The sequence below is a fragment of the Loxodonta africana genome, chromosome 17 (assembly GCF_030014295.1).
Source record: "Loxodonta africana isolate mLoxAfr1 chromosome 17, mLoxAfr1.hap2, whole genome shotgun sequence".
Classification (NCBI taxonomy): domain Eukaryota; kingdom Metazoa; phylum Chordata; class Mammalia; order Proboscidea; family Elephantidae; genus Loxodonta; species Loxodonta africana.
The window spans coordinates 36,307,580-36,328,877 of NC_087358.1; the positions used below are offsets into that span (position 1 = coordinate 36,307,580).

Here is a 21,298-nt window from a genome sequence, read left to right on the forward strand (position 1 = left end):
GTATTTTAAAGTCCAAATATTTAATGAATTCAAGGACCAAAGGTAAACCAGATGTTCGTATCAGTCTTTGACGGTAACCTCACCCCTTGCTGATGTTTTAATGGACATTTGCCAACATGTGCCTGATTAACTCTGCTTTCTTTAGGCTAATTTCCAACAAACACCTTACTGATTCTCATATTGTTTCTTTAGATAGGGTAATTTGGCCAACATGCCTCCTTGCCTGTTTGCAAGTTCGTCTTTTTAATATAACTTTGTACATCTCTAGACTGACCCCTTATGTGTTAATTTTAAGTTTGATGCACAGCAGGACACCTTATTTAATAATTCTTGCGTGGTATGTTATTGTTTTTACTCACATAAACGAAATTTCCATGCTAGCAAGTAAGAAATTTGTTCCTCTCCACTCTAAATATGACCAGTATTGGCCATATAAGGCTCTCATGAAATTGATAAATATAGGTATGATTCATGCAGTGACTCAGGATGAGTCCACACAATGAGCATGTTCAATGATGAATCATGTTTAGTAATGACATCATAGTAAGTTAGTTTTACATAGTACTGTTTATAGTTGTTACCAGGTGGTAGGTGTAGAGTGCTTGTGTGTCTGCCTGTTTAAATAGAATTGACTAGAGCAAAAGAATTGTAAGCAAATAATTAGATGTCTGTGATTCCTGGAAGTCCTTTTGTGATCTATCTATCATCTATCTGTCTGTCTATCTATCTTTATCTATCTATCTATCTATCCATAATGTATGGCTATATTATAACATAGATAAACATGGAAAGGTCACCTTTTCAGTGGATAAAATAACCTTTTAAGTGAGAGCAGATTGATCAATATGACTTTTACACCTTGGAACCCAGTTATTGAATAATTAATATGTTGTGTTTCTTTAACTCAATGTGAAAATGTTTTTTTTTTGTATCTTCTTAATGCACATTTGAATGTAATATGATGATACCATTAGATAATATATAAAGAACAGTACTTCCTGTCAAAAGTGATATTTCTTTAAATAAATTCTCATAGTTATTGAAAAAAACTGAGAGATTTTTTTAATTGAAGTTTGTCATTTGTCAAGTTTAGCACTAGACCATCCTTGAGTTCAATGTTGTATAAATATAATAAGGCTCTAGAGATTTAGAACTTCATTCACTTATAATTGCTTCCCTAAACAAATATTACCTTTATTACAATTATCATTGAATTAGTCACGCTGTAGGAAATAGAGAAAAGGAGAAAATGCTAAACCTTTAAAAGAAAGATGATTTTTCCTCCAAACTATAAAGAAAATAACTAGGCTCTGACCAGTGCTGCCCTTCTAATTTCCACCTCTGGTTTCTTTCAAGAAATAACACATACATTTATTCTGAAAACTCAACTTATTTGCAGAGGAGTTTGCCTATTTCTTGCAGTTCTGAAAGGACACAAAGGTTTGATCTGAAAGATCCCTGTTTCCCCTTCCCTGAAGCATCTTATTTGTTATCAAAGCAAGGCATCACTTTTCTTCTAACCTCTGTTTTAATTAAGCATGGTAGATAATTTAGCCATTCTTCACTCAGGTTCAGGCATGCCCTCAAATAATCATTTCTTTCCACCCCTGTTTCTTAGTCTTCTTTGCCCTAGAAAGGAATAGAAGGCTGGAGAAAGTAATAGCAGGTTTCACTGTATTTCACTTTGCTGAAGTTGGGAGGTCTCACCTTCCAATCAGGACAATGTAACCTAAGTGCAAAGTACCCCACTCTCACTTGCTGGTACATTAACCACTCTGATGGGTTCTTGCTCCTTACTAATGAATGCTTAATTAGAACACACACACAAAAATACTTTACCAAAGTAGACCTACCAGCAATATATATATATTTTTTTATTTACAGAAAACAAAACAAAACTTTAAAGGAGTCTGTGCTGTGCTTTTTTTTTGTTTATGTTTCTGATGAACTATTAAAACACAGCCTAGTATTTGTTTCAAACACGGTTAAACAGATCGGTAATTTCCTTAAACCAACAAATGCACAGTAGCATACCCAATCCTAACTAAATAACTGATAATACAGTTAAGTAGAGTTCATAAAGTTTACAAGTGTGAATTTACCATTACAACATAATGAACCAGTACAATAGAATCCAGTTTATGTCCACACCCTCAGTCCAGTACATTTCATGAATCTGAGCCTGGTTTTACTGGAGAATTCTATTAGGAAAATCACTAAGTTTCTTCTTACCTAATACTTGAAGACAACTTCTCAAAAGCCTCAATACTAAGCAGAAAACATATTTTACCATGACATCACTGCTCATATAATCAGTGAAACATTATATGTGGACAGTGTAAATCTTCAACTAGTACAGGGCTGATAATCCACCATCTATCTGTTAGTTTGTTGTACTGTGGTGCCTTACATGTTGCTATGATGCTGGAAGCTATGCCACTGGTATTTCAAATACCAGCAGGGTCACCCATGGTAGACAGGTTTAATTGGAGTTTCTAGACTAAGACCGACTAGGAGTAAAAGCCTGGCAATCTACTTCTGAAAATCAACCAATGAAAATTTTATGCATTATGATAGAACATTGTCCAAAACTTTGTCCAATAGTGGTGGAAGATGAGCCCCCTAGTTGGAAGGCAATCGAAATACACAGTGCCACAACAATAGACTCAAACATACCAACAATTAAGAAGACTGCACTAGACCAGGCAATGTTTCATTCTGCTGTGCGTGGGTTCGCCATGAGTCAGAGGGGACTTGACTACAGCTAACAACTACAACATGGCTGATATTATAAACCTGTATTACATTTATGCAAAAATGCTTTGTTTATTCAACAAAATTTATTGAATACTTTGCAAGATACCAGTTACTATACTAAAGGCTGCAGAATTAGTAAGTATAATTAATAGTCATCTGCTTGCCAATGGCCATGCATGTACGGAATACCTATGAAGTTCCTCAGTTCTACTATCTTGTTGTCTTCTTGCCCAACATATCATGAAACTCATGGAGACTGACCATCCAGCTTTATCTATACAGTTTTTAAACTATTGTCCTTTTAACTTGTATTTGAAAAAAAAAGAAAATGTACAGAAAAGCTCAATAATAGTATTAAAAATACCAATATATTCTTTACCAAAATTAATTTATTATTAATGTTTTGCTTCCATTTGCTTTGTCTATTACTCTGCCTATATATAACTTTCTGGAGCATGTGTATGTATCATTGCCCTTTACCTGTAATATTTATCCATAAATACTAGTATTAGTATTTAGTATTTGCTAAAAATAAGAATTTCATGTGAAAGCTGGACAATGAATAAGGAAGACCGAAGAGGAATTGATGCCTTTGAATTGTGGCATTGGCGAAGAATATTGAATATACCATGGACTGCCAAAAGAACAAACAAACCTCTCTGAGAAGTACAGCCAGAATGCTCCTTAGAGGCAAGGATGGCGAGTCTGCGTCTTACATTCTTTGGACATGTTGTCAGGAGGGATCAGTCCCTGGAGAAGGACATCATGCTTGGCAGAGTACAGGGTCAGCGGAAAAGAGGAAGACCCTCAACGAGGTGGATTGACACAGTGGCTGCAACAATGAGCTCAAGCATAACAACGATTGTGAGGATGGCCCAAGACCGGGCAGTGTTTCGTTCTGTTGTGCATAGGGTCGCTGTGAGTTGGAACCAACTTGACGGCACCTAACAACAACAACAACAATATTCTGTTATACATAATCCCAGTATATTTACCAGCTCAGTAAATATTTCATCAACACAACGCTTTTATCTAATCTGACCTCCAAATTTCAATTTTGCCATTTGACTCAATAATGTCCTTTATAGCATTTGTTTTTCTTCATTTCTGAATTCAAATTAGGATCCCATATATAGGGTTGCTATGAGTCATAATCAATTTGACAGCACTGGGTTATTACATTTAGATACTGTGTCTCTTTAGTCTCTTATAATCTGAAATACTTCCTTGGCCTTTTTTCCTTTAATCTTATAAAACTGACATTTTTGAAGAAAACAGTCCTTTTGCTTAACAGGATGTTTATCATTTTGTGCTTGGTGTTTCCTCGTGTATCTGCTCAGGTTGTGTATTTTAAGCCAGAACATTACCTAAGTGAGGTTGTATTCTTCTCAGGGTATAACATCCATACCATAGCACACAACGTCCATCTTCCCCTCATTTTGTGATGTCAGTTTTGATAGTTCCTTCTATGATTTTTTATTGAGCATTTTCCATGTGTCAGAAGCTGGGCAAGATGCAATGGATACACAAATTAATATGGTGTATGAAATACTCTTAAGGAGGTTATAGCTGGATTTTAAGCAACTTCTTTAGGAAATTGAAGTTTTGGAAGTGTTGGCTTAATGAAGACAACTTGAGGGAGATAATAGTGTGTATCCCATAGCACTTAGATTCTAACAACAAAGTCTGGGTTCTGAACCCTGTCTACATGACAATAGGCCAGTTATTCATGACTAAAACATCTTGTCAGAAGAGTGTTCTTGACATTAAGAAATTATCCGTTCCCTGTTACTTATACAAACAGTAGATAGCTGATGGTAATGATGATGGTGATTTTTTTTTTTTTTTCCTTTTAATCAATTTTGCTTGGTTGTGGTCAGGGTGATATGGTTTTAAGAATATTTACTGTTGCTTATGCTTCAGGATGGATGAGTTCAGAGAACCTCAAGGTCCAGATTTCCACCCCAGTTGGGGAAGATGCTTGAGTTACAGAAAAAGTAAAGCAGGACCATCTTCCCTTTGGAAGCAAATGCCTCTGCTCACAGAGAGCATCAAGATCATAGTCGAGCCTGAGTTTTAGGCAAATGGCCTTTTACTCTCCTTTAAGATACTCTTAATAAGAATGTCACTTCTCAGAGGAATTGAGATGCTGTAAACTGATCCAGCCATTTAGGAAAAGTATTTTGCCTAAGGCTGGAACTGACTAAATAACTCCAAGCTGACTAAGATTAACCATAGCCATCTGTAGATCTTCAAATGCCTTCCCTTTACATTTTTCAGTTCAGCTTTCATTGCTGGTTTATCACTTTATTTTCCCATTTAGAAAGAATGTTGTGAATAACCAGCTTACCCAATGATGATCCCTTCTTGCCCACAAAGTCTAGTTCTACCTGCTTCAGATTGTCAAATTGTCCAAGCATGAATCTCTCCTGGTAGTTTATGCTTACCTGGAGGCTGGTCTAAAGTACCTTTGCATACAAATGGCAGCTTCGCACTTTCAATGTCTTTGCCTAAGGAAGTAAAAAAAGTACCTTATTAATCCATGCATTATGCTTTAGATGATCTTCTGTCCTCAGAACATGGTTAAAACTAGCCTGTGTTCTCTCCTTAATTTTTTTTTTTTTTTGAAGAGAACTGAAAAATATACAAGCAGTTCTTGATTACAATTGTTGTGCCTTCAGTATTAGCCACAGTGAAAAACTTTGCTTCACACTTGCCCCATAAGGAAGATTGTATTATCTACTCTGGTTTCAAACTGGACTGTATTTGCCCCTTAGGTAATCCATTACCCGTTGCTAGTACTAAGCTGTTTGGATTGTAAGGACATAATACCCTAGTTGTTTGCTGTTTTCCACAGAGAACGCATGTCCATTCTACAGAACAGCACCAGACGCTTATGGAAAAGTATTCAAAATGGATCTTTGGTCAACTCTGTGGGCCTCAGTCTCCCTGGCTATGCCCCTAAATTTCATAAGATTCAAAACATGTTATAGCTTTTTCAGTTTTTACTTTTTAATTATACGTGACTGCAACTTTAAATATACTTAGCGTTCAAACTTCTGGAAATCTCTTGTACTGTTATCTGTATTTCATGAGAAAAAATATTTACTCAGTCTCCTCATATAAATGGGCCACTCCTAAATGTCAGTCTCTCTTAAAATATTTCTCATGTTAAATGTAGACTTTGTGTCCCTGGTTCTTTGCTTTAGCAGTAGCAGAATGTTCTCTAAATATAAAATTATTAAAAAAGCAAGAAACAATATTTTCTTTAATTAGCTTCTTCCTTTGGGGGTTTTAGAAGAAGGGTTGTGACTTGACAGAGATCCTTCCCATCTGTTCCTGTTTGTTTGCTTTTGTTTTGACTTCCTTTCCTTGTCCTACCGAGTATCACATGAATCTACATTTGTTTTCATCACTTGGTTTGGTTTGCTTTACTTCACGTGATTAAGACATTATGTTGAAAAAGGCTCCGAACTACTATATTTTATATTAACTAGATATCTTTTAAATAAATTATAAACTTTCTAGATATTTGATCTTAAATGTAGGTCCCCTGCTGTGCTAATATTTTCCTTAGCCCTGGAGATGTGAAGTATGCGCATGTACAACTGTTTGGTAAAAGCAGCAAATTTCATTAGATTACGGGTGTCTGGGTATAAGTTTTAGAAAAATAGGTGCCATTTTTAATAAAGCTGCTTCCTAACTGGAAATGCAATTCATTAAGCCCTTTGTGCAATAAACATAAGAGATCTTTGTGGACGTTTGCGAGAGAGTTCTGTTCAAAACTGGGATATATAACTATTTGCATGTTGTGCATTTCACTAGAATACACCCTTGTTAGTGATTTTACATGATCCTCACACAAAAAAATAACTGGATTTCTAGTATCACCCAACTAAGCAATTTAAAATGGTTCCAATTTGTATGCCATCTTCTACTATAAAATCATGTATTATAATATGATTGGTATCGGACAACTTTCATTAGTTCTTAAATGATCAAGCTATTCAGTACTGTAGTTTTTAATATATGGATTAAAAGTGGAATTCTATAACTGCCTGTATGTATTAGACAGCAATAACCTACATATAATAATATCTGCAAAACCATTGAATCAAACATTAAACTTAATACATGAACACAAAAAAAAAAAAACAGAAAAGAAAGTTTTCTTACAGATTCACCATTCCTTTCTCCTCAACCATAGCACGTAAATAATACTTTGAATCTATCATTAAAAGAGTTTGAATTAATTTGTTACAACTTTAATTTTAAAAATTGCGATCCCTTTTCAACAAGGAATTTTATTTTTTGCTAGAATTCATAATCTGTACATCTAAATCTGCATATTAACAGTAAACATAATTCAAAATTCATCCCTGCAATAAACTATCCAGTGATCTAGATAATGTCTTACACAGGTAGTCTTCAACTTACGATGGAGTTCAGTTCTGATGACTCCGTCATAAGTCGGTTCTGATGTAAGTCAGATACCTCATCTTTTTTATTTCTTATTTTTTGTTATTATTGTTTTTATTATCACTATCTTTATAAACCAGTCTTTTTTGGATTTGGGAGTTGGAAACATTACATATATACTTAGATATATTTTGACACATACATACATAAAATAATACACAGATCATAAAAATTTACTGCAACCATGAAGAAGAGTTAGATAATGCTGACATTTTGTCAGTTGTGGTAATAACTCCACTTATGGAAGGTTGTGGGTAATCTGGATTATCCCTGGAAATGGGAATGGCGTTTCTAGCCAGAAAATTAGTGAGAGTTGTCTGTATGGTCCTTTTCTTTTTTTCTTTATACATTTTTTGGTAACATCTCACTAATTCCTGAATCTGCCTGTCAAATTTAGCAAAGCGATCAGCATTTGGGCCCATGTTTTCAAGCAACTGAAGCCCCTGATTTAGTTTAGAAAAAACTCCAGATAATTCTTTCACCGTAAAAATTTTCGACAACTTCTCCCCTTCCTCTTCCTCATTATTTCTTTCTCCATCAGCATTTCTTTCCTCTTCAAAATCCATTAAGTCCTCACCTGTCACTTCCCCTTCTCTGTGATCTATAAGCTGCTCCGCATTCGTGATATAAAGTTCTAAATTCAACGTTCTTGCCATATGGACAATTTTCCCACTGATCTCTTCCATCATATTGTTCTGATCAAATGCTTGAAACATGTTCACATAAGTCAGTAATTTTTTCCATATCCCCTGAATGCGTTTTACCATAACTTCCTATGAGGAAGATGCAATGTTCAGGTACATTGATGGTCATTAAGTGCAGTTCGTAGTAACTTGAGTATATCATAAGTCGGGGACTACCTGTATACCAAATTATAGTTGTAAGCATCAGATAACAATGAACTTTCAAACTATTAGGAATTTGTAATTTAAATAGTTCCACTCAAGTCCTACTCCCCAATGCTTTTAATTAGAAAAGACTTTTCAATTAAGTACTCCCATGCGCAAAGTTTAGCTTGATGATTTTTCTGTCATATCACCCTCCCTTACAAAAGCAAATAACCATGTATAAAAGGAAGGCATTTTCTCCAAAACCAGGGACAAGAATTTTAATTTGATTTAAAATAGTCCAATTGAGGCTCTACAGCCTAAAAAGAAGCCCCTGTCCCTGGGAAGGCCAAAAGGACCAGATAAACAAGGAATATGAGGTTGTACTGAGGTGTTTAGTAGATCACCCCTTACAACTGCAGGAGGTCTGGTGGGGCAGTGGTTAAGAGCTTGGCTGCTAACCAAAAGGCTGGCAGTTTGAACCCACCGGACACTCCTTGGAAACCCTATGGGGCAGTTCTACTCTGTTGTATAGGGTTGCTATGAGTCAGAATCCACTCGATGGCAATGGGTTTAGTTTTTGGTTTACCACTGCAAGTCACAGACATCATACTTCCTTCAGTGACAGTCCAGTTGTTTGTTAGAGGAAAAGTGGTATAGTACAATGGACACAAAATTTGGATTCACACAAATATCAAATCACTGTACTTCCATTTGCTAGCTCTGTGAAAATGAACAAAATACTTAAGCTCTTAGAGCATTAAAAGCCTCATTTGTAAAAGGCACTAAGAATACCTATTTTGTTGAGTTGTTAGATTTAGATATAAATCTATAAAGAACCTTAAACAAAATAGGTACCTAGAAAATATTAACTACGATGATAATAATCAATATTGTCATTATTGCTAATTTACGTGATTTTAAAGTAAAGCTCTTATCAATTTGAGATATCAAGGAATAACTTTTTGATAAACTTGGCTCAGCATCAGGGACAAACAGGAAAAATATATATATATTTTTTCTCCTGTAGCCAACACATACAGAAATAAAGACAATGTAGAAAATAGTAGGAAGATATGTGATTATCTAGTAAGGGGTGAGTGGCACAAAGGGTAAGTGCTCAACTACTAGCCAAAGGTTGGTGGTTCAATCCTACCTACAGGTACTTCAGAAGACAGACCTGGCAATCTGCTTCCAAAAGTTCACAGCCTTGAAAACCCTATGGAGTACAGTTCTACTCTGCACAAATAGGGTCACCATGAGTTAGAATCAACTAACAACAAAAACAAGTGCAATATACAAAGATCAGGTGCCTTTGATTTCAGCTCATGGCAACCTCATGTGTATCAGAGTAGAAGTGTGCTCCATAGGATTTTCAATGGCTCACTTTTCAGAAGTAGATCACCAGATTTTTCTTCCGAAGGTACCTCTGGGTGGACTTCAACCTTTTGGTTAGCAGCTGACCTCAGGGACTCCAATACACAATGGACAACCCTTAAAACAAAACATGTCATTAAGCCCTCTGAGTTTCAGGGTACGAACAACACATCTCTGAATTATGAGGCCTCAGCCGTGGAAACACTCCAGAAATTCCAATGACCTCTGTCGTATAGCTGGTTTTTGTATTTTTTTTTTCCCCCAGGGCCTTCTCTCTGCCTTCTCTTGCTGTTAGAAGAGTCAGGGAGTGAGAGAGTATTGGGCTAATCTTACATAAAATAACATGGAGCATTTTGAATTATGGGGCCATATAAATATAAAAAAAAAAATTTTTTTTAAATAATAATTTTTTTTTTTTTATGTCTATCCTAGAACCCTTGCCATTCAACTTTCACTCAGGTTGTTTGTTATCAGAAGCCCGAGATAGAACTGCAACCCAGTAATTCAGAAGCCCTTGTTAGCTTTCTGGGTGTGTCCACATGCTGCTATTTACTGTGGGTTACAGGGCCAATATAATTCCTCTGGGACAATATAAATTAGCTAAAATTTCTTTTCTTCTTATAGACTTTGATTTCTCTACAAGTAGATTCCAACAAAGATGAAAAAATTACAAAGTAGAATGGCTTTTAAAGTTAGGCTGTTACAAAGCAAGAGACCATCACTTTCCAGGGTCTCTGGTGTATTTCTGACTCCAGTTGATTCTAAGGGAGAGAATTTCTGATGCCTTAGTGTTATTTAATGATGGAGATGCCTTAATCGTAGTAGGTCGGGCCTATTTTATAGCTGACATCTTTAATACTTGGTGCATTTATCCATCTGTTAGTAACGTTAGTCAAAAATTTAATAGGAGACATGTATTTATTAAAAGTGGATTTATAGTCAATCAGATACTGAGCACATAGTATATGTTATATATGTGTGTGCATATACATACATATATGTCTATATAGGAAATGCTGGTGGCATAGTGGTTAAGAACTATGGCTGCTAACCAAAAGGTCGGCAGTTTGAATCAACCAGGTGCTCCTTGGAAACCTTATGGGACAGTTCTACTCTGTCTTATAGGGTCACTATGAGTAGGAATCATCTCGAAGGCAATGGGTTTTTATATATGAGTGTGTATGTATATATAATTTTTATCAATATGTTTTGTATATGGTTCAAAGTAAAGATGCTTACTAAATAAAAAATATATTTATTTTGCTGGTATATTTTAAAAACTAATAGAGTTTTATTTTTTAAAGTTTGTTTTAGATAGACTTTAAAATTTCCAACATGAAACCCTGGCGGCATAGTGGTTAAGTGCCACCGCTGCTAACCAAGAGGTCAGCAGTTCAAATCCACCAGGCACTCCTTGGAAACTCTATGTGGCAGCTCTACTCTATGTATATTTTTTAATATATAGGTGTATTTACTAATTTATTTTTTTCTAAAGTTTAGCATTTAAAACTACATTAAAGCTTTTAGGGTAAGTACCATCCTAAAGCATTCTCATTCTAATGTTGTTGGGTGCCATTGAGTTGATTTTGCCTCATAGCAACCACCCACGTGTGACAAAGTAGATATGCCCATAGCGTTTTCTATGAGTTGGAATCAACTGGACGGCGTCGGGTTAGGTTTTTGTTTCTTGTTGTTGTTGTTTTTGTTTGTTTGTTTAATCTTTATGGAAACAGATCACTAGGTCCTTCTCTTGCTGGGCTTCCGAGTGGGTCCTAACAGCCAATCTTTCCATTAGCAGCCAAATACTTAAGTGTTGCACCGTCAGGGCTCTTTTTCTCATTCTCGTATAGCTCATAAAATATTTTATAAAATGCAATGAATATAGTAGTGGAGGAAATGATCAGCTTTTTGGACATGTTAATTTTTGACCCTGCTACAGCTGCTAACCAAAGGGTCAGCAGTTTGAATCCGCCAGGCGCTCCTTGGAAACTCAGTGGGGCAGTTCTACCCTGTCCTATAGGGCCACTATGAGTCGGAATCGACTCGACGGCACTGGGTTTGGTTTTTTGGTTTTTTAATTTTTGACAGAAGAACTTTATCTTATACTTGCTTATGTTCTATTTTAGTTCATGTCATTTGTTAGTTTTCAGTCATTATTCAGGTGGGAAAATGATTTTGTTTTCCCATATAACTGTTTCTTAACTCCTGACAGCAAGGCAACTTGCACTTTCTTCTTCTTCTTTTTTCACATTGTCTGTATATAGTATTAGATAGCTATTTTGTGGCCTTGAAGGAATACACATTCCCGCATATTTGCAGTATTGTTTTGGTTTCTTTAATTAAGCCCTCAACAAATTTATACTGGCTGGATCCTAGGGGCCAGGCACTGGTGTGTGGTAGGTATAAAGAGGTGGCGGGAAATAGACTTGGCTACTCACCATGTAGTAAACTCAACATGTATAACTACTAAGTGAGAAGGCACTGTGGAGTTCATTCTCAGGGTTCTTGTGCTGGAGAATAAATAGCGAAGATTAACATAAAGAAGACCAAAAGAAGAAAGCAGAGGAAGAAACAGGGAAGGGAGTGAATTTACCTTCTAGACAGAAGGAAAAACAAACCTGAATATTCCAAGGAAGTATAGAGGTTGACTTGCAAGAGAATGCAAAGAGAGTCAAACTCCTTAAGTGAGGGAGAGAGTGATCAGAGATAATATTACAGAAGAAACCGACACCAATTTATGAAGTGTCTTGAGGGCCTTGGCGAAGAATTTGGCTAGCAATATAAATGTGGATCTTTAGAACTATTACTCAGACTTAATAGATTATCCCCTATAGATCCACTGTTTGCTCCTGGATTCTTTCTGCCTTACATGTTGTCGACATCACAGATAATTAAAAACTACTTTTAGCATTTCTTTTTTTTCTCTTCAATATACAGTGATTTAGAAGACCCATACTGAGAATTGACATGTTTGGTTTTGTTTAAAATAAGTTAGTACCTTATCACAGGTACTCTAAAAGATCTAACTTAATGGAATGTGAATTTTGGGTGACTTAAAGTCTCTCTTCTCCCACGTAATCTTAGGAAATGTCTGTTTTCTTTTAAATGGGAATGATACTCTCAACACGATTGAAGAGATAATGGAAATAATGAGACATTTGAAAAGAGAGAGAAGTAGGGATTAACGAAGGGGTTAAACATGGGAAAACTTCAGTAAAATTCCAGCACTCTACCTCTTTCGTAACTTCTATGTTCTGTACTCCTAAATTTTTACTTATATTGTTTCATGTAATAAAAAAATATTAGAATCAAAATTACCCAGCTTCTAGCCAGAAAGACTGACATTAGAGTCTGTTTGTTATTTTTATAATATTAAATTTCTTAGGCTTATTTACAATGTGAGTAACTAAATTCCTGAGAAACTGAAAATAGAAAATAAAAACACATTTAGTACATTTATACAATGTAAATGAATAAGAAAAATGTAGTTTTGTGTCAGAGGTGGGTGCAATCAAGCCAAACCAACTGAAGAAATGAGGACATGTGCCATGCAACAACAAATATTTCACAATATATCAATATGGTACTGCCATATCCTTTTTTTTTTTTTTTAATATCGAAATGTTATGCTTTGATACTGCTATTTGATTTACACATGATTTTGGAGGCTCCTATTTTGACCAAATATTACAGTAACTATTGCTAAGCTCTGGTAATATTTGGTATCAGTGAGAGACTATACTTAGGGGCCAGTGAAAGTAAAATATTTTCAAATTACATATTAAACAGGATTATTCAGCAAAGTTTTTGGATGTCTTTAAGTCATTAATTCAACAGTAGAGTTCAGCTGGATTAATAATACGTTTCTATTGGTCAATCTGAGATTATATTACTTTCAAAAGTGTATGTTGTTTATAGGAAGCATATTTTCATGTGATTGGTGATTTCTAGTGATAGTCAACTGATCTACTATACTATATCCAGTTTTCTTATCTCTATTACTAGAGGAATGATAATTGTTACTTAGCGTAGGATTAAGATAAAACCAACCCTTTAAAATACTTGAATATCTTAAAATTCAAAATAGTGAATACATATTCAGTATTCTTGTTGAAACCCTGGTGGCGCAGTGGTTAAGAGATTGGCAGGTGGCACAGTGGTTAAGAGATTGGCAGGTGGCACAGTGGTTAAGAGATTGGCAGCAGTTCAAGCCCACCACCACTACTTAGAAACCGTATGGGGCAGTTTTCCTCTGTCCTCCTGGGCCGCTACGAGTCAGAATCAACTCAATGACATTTTTTTTTTTTAATTGCTGGATGTTTCAAATGTTTAGAATAATTCTGATATATCATGGCTGTTGAATTAGAAAGCAAATGATATTTGGGGACTTTCAAGTCAATGCCATAATTATCCTTAAGGTAAATGTTATCATTATCCTTAAAGTTGTGCTGGATTACTTTTAGAGACACAAATAACACCTGACAAACCTTACTAGAAATTAGCCAGTATAAAGAAAAATGGTGGTATTTGGATGTTAAAATATATATTATGCAAAATATTGATTAGTTTGAAGTACACATTATTCACTATCAACTCCGTGTAAATCACATGAAGTGTATCTCTAATTCATTCATTCATTTCTTCAATACATATTTATTGAGCATGTACTAGGTTCTTGGGAAACATCAATGAGCAAAACAGAGTTCAGTTCCATTCTGGAGATTATATTCCAGCCCTGAAAATTAAGCTAAGGTAAAACCTGGGACAGGAATATAGAATTAGGGCACACGGATGTTTCTGTGCAGTAAAAATGACTTCATATTGATGCTTAAGTTCCTTCCTGACTATGTCTACTATAGATTATGTAAGAGCACTGATAAAGTTTACTGTTAGGGCAAAATCTGCAAATGTTTAGACTATCTTTTCTACTTCCTTAATCTTTGTAGGTTCTACTTTCTTATATTTTAATTCTTTAAGTTATCAGACATTTTGCAAGCATATTAAGGGCAATATGAATTTATAAATGTTTGGAACATCTTCCTCTTCTGATTATTATACCCTTTATTTTTATTTATTTTTTTTGTACATGCTGAAAATTAAAATTTAGACACATTTTCCTCAAGTCTATCCAAAGTTTAGGCCACATCACAAAGTGGACAGTTTAGAAGGTTTTACGTTTGAGAAATAGGCTTATGTTCTGTTCTGCCCTGGATTTTTAATCTCCCATTTCTTATTTCTGCTTCACTCAAATGGATTTATTAAACATGTCCAAGATTTGATTTCCTTTTCTGTTTCACATAACTCTGTGTTTCTCAATTGGCAAATGTTGAGTAACACGCTCACATTCTGACATTTAATTATTTGGTTACTCTCACTTGAGGGGGCAAAGGCTATATAGTTCACTGATAGTGATGAAATAACCTAGATGACTTTCATATAAATAGCAAAAAATGTGCACAATAGTTACATTATGTGGTATATTTAACAACACTGCTGAAGGGTTAGACAAGTGCTGTGTCTTTCATGATGGAGATACACCTGAGTACATGCAGAAGAAATTTGGTTCTGCAAGCTTGGAGGAAGTAATTGTCATTCAAGAGAAATCAGCTAGCTTTGCATATCAGTAAAGCACACACACGTTCTCTTGCCTGTTGTCTTAGTGCTCTGCAACTGATATCAGAATAGCAAATATATATTTATGAGAACGAGAAGTGCTGTATTCTTTCCAATCCTATAAACTCAATGTAATTACAAAATTAACTTTGAGAATATGTGAAAAAGTTGCTTCCTAAGCAAGTGCAAATAGAATAAAACCACAAATTTTACATCAGGTTATATGGGTTTTTTTATATTAACATTTGTTCCCCAAATGCTATGTCATTAATTATTTTATATTGTTCATTTTTAGATGGAAGACTGTATTTGAAAACTACTGTCATGTACTGAATCTTTCCTGGCGAAGAAATTCATGTTACGGTAAAGACCTTTGCAGTTAGACATTCGTCAGTGGAAAATTTGGAAAAAATAAAGTCCTTTTAAGGGAACTTCCTCAATTTTGTGTATTGATGTTCTTCAACAGTTTAAGTATTCTACAAAAAAAAAAAAAAGTTTTCTCCATTGATTTTCACCTGTGGTTCATGCCAGAGACCTGAGAATGTTTGTAAATGTACAAGTATCAAACTTCCTACAGTTAATAACTGCAACTTTGCTGCTGGACACTTGCATATAGAGTTAAAGGCAGGTCTGAGTAAGACCTAGCTTTGCTTTTTAATGGAATGAACCATTTTCCTCTCCTGAAAATTCTGTACCTGAGCACATCAACAGACTCTTGTAGCACTGGTCACCCAGACTTACAGAATTATGTCCTCCAGAAACCAGCAAGAACACTTGGAAATGAGCTTGTAGGGGGCATAGAGGATTCCTGGGGGAAAAAAAAAATCAATAAAATAAAGAGTAATATTCTGTTACATTCAACTATAAACTCTCTATTGTGGGTTTTCTCCTGAAGATTTTCTTTCCACATGCTTTCCAAAAGGCCAACAAATGGATGTTGACAACAACCCGATGAAATAACATTTTGCATATCTAACAAGAAGCACTGAATTAAGCCAAAAGGTTTCACTTAAGGTCTTCTTTCTTAAAAATAATTAAAGAAAAAAAAAAAAAAACTATATATAAATATAACATGTTTTCATTCCAAACTGGTAGTGGTATATAGAATCAAAATATATAATGTTGCTTCTTATTCAAGCTGTTGGTCACATGTACAGTATATAAACATAAAACACACAAGGAAGGTATTATGTATGCAGTAGTATACTAGAGTTTAGGAAAATGAAAATTTTAGGAACTATGTTTTGTCACCCTGTTGGTCAGAAAGACGCCTTTCTGGTTTTAACGCATGCAGGCATGTAAATATTTGTCTGGAGTCACAGTATTGATGAATGAGACCTTAAGCATCTGGTGACGTCAGAACTCGCTGTCAGCCACTTTTATTTGTATATTGAACCCTAGTTAGTGCCCCAAACTGCACTATTGAGAATGGATCGTGGCTGATCAGTAAATCAAAACACCAGAAATATTTTTATATGTTAATGTCATATTATGTTAATGTTGCTGAAAAACAAAACCTAACAAACCCTTGATGTATCAGTCTAATACCATGTAGCGCTGAGTGATAAAGTTAAGATGTGTTGTGCTTCCCACTCTAGTCAGAGGGAAGGGTGGCTACGTGTTATTTTCACTGTCTTTTTGAAAGTTACAGTATGTGTTTTCACTTTTGTGCAGATAACTGGAAGTAAAGCTGCAAACACTGCTTATTACACATTTATGTTACCTTCTCTTTGTTTTTCCATATCTGGGGTTACACCTTTAAAGACTGATATTACGAGTCAGGACAATTATACATTTTATGATTTTGCTGTCATCTTAAAACTTTATGATCATAACATTATTTATTACCATAAAACAGCAAAATCTTAAATGTCTCAGAAAAGTAGATTAAATATGCTTAAAGAAAGTTCTGATTGGCTATTACTTGGTTAACAAAAATTTTTAATATTATAGATACTCTGGCACTAAGCTTCTGTAGGTTTTAGGTCTTTGCAATACTGGAATAGATTTCTTTCCTGTAGCTCACTATTAACCAACTAAGTCCATTTCTAAAATACAAATAAAAAGGTTATATATATAGTTCCTATTTTAGCTTCCTTAAAAAAGGAGCAATATTTTTATTTAAAATATTGTTTGAGCTTTGTAGAAACCTCGTTTTTCTTAGTTCTTCCCTAACCATCTTTTTGTTGTCTGAGCACAAGAGATTCTATTCCTAGGTGTATGTATTTTTTTTTTCCACATATGCAGTCTTTAAAGGATGACAATACTTAAAATTGGATGGACTTGTGGCAAGCTTTTGAATCATACATTTTTTGAACGATTTTTTAAAAAGTCTACAATTTACATAAGTGGTAGAATCCGCCATTGCTCTGCTCCTTGCATAGAGTCACCTGTTAGGTAGGTTAAATAGTTTTAAAATACATACTTTCAAGACCTTTGAGAATGCTTTAGAGTTTGGTTTGACCTAAAAGGAAATTTTAGCAAGGATTGAAGAAAAAAGCTATCAGGTATATGTTAAGAGTGAATCTTACTAACATGTAAATACTGCAATTCATGAAATGTTATTGTCAGTCTGTAACTTAAGTTTTTTGCCCTTTTTTAGTTATGCAGGTTGGTTTGGAAATTTTTGTTTAGACAAGTAAAATTGTGCCCATTTTATGTTTCCCATGCTTTTATAATCCTAAAGGTATTAATGTCTAGTTGTTCTGTATTATAACCACATTTGCGCTCTATGCAAGCCCTTGGAACAGAACATACTCATCTTCATGTAGGACCTATGAAAATTGTCTATTTTTATCTATATATTTAAAGTTTTCTAAAATGATAAAAGGTTATTACGAATTTTGTTGTACAAAATCTGTACAAAAATCTGTTTTTACATCATAATGCAAGAATTGGAAATTTTTCTATGGTAGCCTAGTTATTTGAGCCTGGTTTCAATGTGAGAACCACGTTTACTGTTACTGTATTTAATTTTCTTTTTCTTTTCAACAATCTCCTAATAAAACTGTCTGAAATCTCCCAGTGACTTTATTTACAGTTTGTCTTTATTAAATTTTGTGAAATGCATAGCATTGAAGGAGTATTTACTTTCTAATGGGAAGCATCTAAAAACAACATAAGTCAGCTTTTTGCAGTGCTAAGGGAACAATGCTCAATGATTTTATTTAACATGCAACTGCCTCTATCTCTAATATGAATTACTGTGGTGAAAAACATCATAAAAGCACACTCTGTAGTTATTGTTTAACAAGCAGATTTTCCATATTTTGTTTCTTGCTAGCTAAGCAAACTGCCCACATATACATGATTTATTTATGTACATTTCTCAGTTTATGAAGCTGTTATTTGTACCTTTTTTCTTTATATTCTTATATTCCCATGATTCTTATTTCACAAAGCTTTGTGCTGAATAATGTGAAGTAGATGTGTTGATGGAACAAAATATATTATTCCCATATCTATAACAGTGTAGATTTGTAACTCTAACTCAGTGTCTTTCTTTTTGATCTCTATCGTTGCAAAAAATGCCTTTAGACACTTTGAAATTCCAGTATGCTTTAATAATATATAAACGTTTTAATCAATCCAGCATTTGAAGAAATATTGGGTTGCTATCTCTGTGAATATTTTAAACATTCCCAAGAGAATGGAAAATAGATCTTTTTTTTTCTGTCTAAAGGAATTATTTCAGTGAGCTCTTGAAATAGTATATTAACAAATTATTATTTTCCCATAATTAAAAAACTATGTTTATGTGACCATTACAAACACATTTTTGTTTTCTGTCGTAATGTATTCATGTCAGTAACACTTATTCTAGAACATCATAAGATCTATGGATGTTCGTAGAATTTGGTGATAATTTAGATTTCTTCTTCCGTGTGTTTTCATTGGGTCTAGCAAATTTACACTCTACTCCAAAGCTATTTATTACTAGAGGAGAATCAGTTATAAATAAAAGTAGTATGGATTGTGTTTTTAAAATATGAGAAATAGAGATGTTAATAGAATTCAAATGCATTTGTGAATGCCATTGTAAAAACATTACGTGTTTCTTATATATAGGGTTGGTGCTAACATTTATCTTTAATATGTACCACTTATATATAGAAGCTGAAATGATACTCATTTATTCATTTAAGCAACATTGATTAATAAAGCCTCTGTTCTGCAGAAAGCATGGTACTAGATGTTGTAACAGCTACATTATGAATATTGAAAATATAGTTGTTATGTGGAGGTTATAACTTTATTGGAATGGTAAGTCTTATTTTCATTGAGCATATACTCTGTAGCGGACATAGAGCTGTTATTAAGTGAGCATTGATTTAAAGAGCTTTCTACTAGGTGTTACCAATCTAGCAACTCATTTTATACATCAACCTTCTAGAAAACAGAACAAGATGATTTGGGAGTCAGACAACTGTGTAGGAATTGAGAAAAGGGAAAGAAACATCTTCCCCCAGGAGTAGTTATTCTTTACATGTTATTCGTTCATTTATTTCAATCACATCATTTCTTCCTACCTGTGATTGTTAACTTTAAGACGAGTAGCCTGTTTAATCACTGAAAAAAAATTATCGTCAAAAACCAATCAATTCCTAAAACATGCAGGCTATTTAGCATAGTTGTACAATATTCAATTCCTATCACCCAGCATCTGTGTATCTGTAGTGGAATTAAAGGCCTAAAATGACACAAACATAGAGCATAAACTCCTAAGTGCCAAATGAGTGCTTTAGGTAATGAGCGACATCTATATTGACAACATCATTTACATCTATAGAATAACGAGCTGGAGATTTTGAGTGGAACTATTGGATCAGTTAGAACTCCCCTGGTTGTATATAATGAAAACAAATGGTTGCAAGGTTAAAAAGCTTGAGGAATTGTTATAAAGATTCAGGGGGTACACATAGAACCCCCAGACAGGAATGCAGATATACCCCAGGGACCAAAGAACCTCTTCTACTTTCACCTTTCTGTTCCTCTTGATGACTCTGCTTCTTTCACCTTCTTTCTTTTTTTACACCTACTTGTTTCTCTTGTCCGTCTCTTGACTCCTTTATTATTCAGGAACATAAGATACAGCTCACAGAAGTGGACCTCTCATTTTCTCTTTCTTGTCCTAAGTCAGATTCGCTGAGAGTTCTGATTGCCTCAACTGAGACCTCATGCCAGAAGAATATTTGGCAGTACAAGTATCTGGGGAATTTTAAAATCTATTACATCTAATTAAGTTTGATTTGCTGTCAGTTGGGGCTCAGGTGATTATAATATGCAGCTAAGGTTGAGAACCACTGACTGGGACAATGGCAAGTATTACCTTGTAGAAAATAGTTAGTGGGGGTCCTGCTGTGGTGGCAGGGAGTAGGTGGGGTGGGAATTGGGGATTGTGGGCTGTGCAGACACTACAGACAACTAGTAATTTTGTAAAATCAAATGTTCACAAAAAGTAATTTTAGCATTGTAAGCTTAATTCTGAATTGAATATGAATTTGCAGTCCTCCCACTCAGGTGCAAAAGAAATCAGGTTTATTTATTTTTTTTCCTAAACAAAATTGTTGGTAAACCTGGCCCAAGTGCCAGTTGGACAGGAAGTAAAAAATTCTAACTCAATCATTATTGAGGCTCCATTCCTTTGAATGTCCTAAGGTTTGTCCTCAGTCTGCATTGTTTAGGGAGCACCTTCTACTTATCTTGCCTTGGCTCCAAGAAGCAGCCCTAAGCCATTGAGACCAGTCAGCCTTAAACCTCCACAGTTGCAGTAGTAAAAATGATACCACTGTCTGATATGGTTCTCAGTATTGGTAGGGGAAGCATTTAAAGACAATTATATTAAATGGGAAAGTATAAAGGGATATGAAAGGAGATAAGTTTTCTACGCTTTACTTGAACTGGTAGAATGTTGGCAATACCAGTAGACTGATAACGTTTGTATATATAATAGTTAGAAAAAAAAAAAAAAGAAGCATTGCAAAAAAGCTATGTCAGGATATACACTCATAAACACTATAGAAAAATCAAAATGGAAGCCAATGCTATAGTGAAGGAAGCTTTTGGATAAACAGTAAATGTTTTTGAGTAAGTGGTCCAGTTTCCTGGTTGTTTTCTGTGAGTGGGAATTGACTCAACAGCAACTGATTTTTTGTGGGGGTTATGAGTTCCCTGGGTTTCCTTATTGCCTTCATATAGCTCCGGCAGAGCCCTACAGAAGTCTCCAATCCAGAACTTCCAACAGG

General features: G+C 34.7%; 1 protein-coding gene across 2 annotated transcripts in view; it reads left to right on the forward strand.

Moving 5' to 3' along the window:
* Positions 1–21,027, forward strand: part of DACH1 (dachshund family transcription factor 1) — a 488,298-nt gene extending 467,271 nt beyond the window's left edge. For both annotated transcript variants that reach the window (XM_064270052.1, XM_064270053.1), the window contains one exon: positions 15,349–21,027. In XM_064270052.1, coding sequence (XP_064126122.1) covers positions 15,349–15,386 — 38 coding nt within the window. In that variant the 3' untranslated portion in view covers positions 15,387–21,027. The remainder of the gene's footprint in view (positions 1–15,348) is intronic.
* Positions 21,028–21,298: the final 271 nt, after the last annotated feature.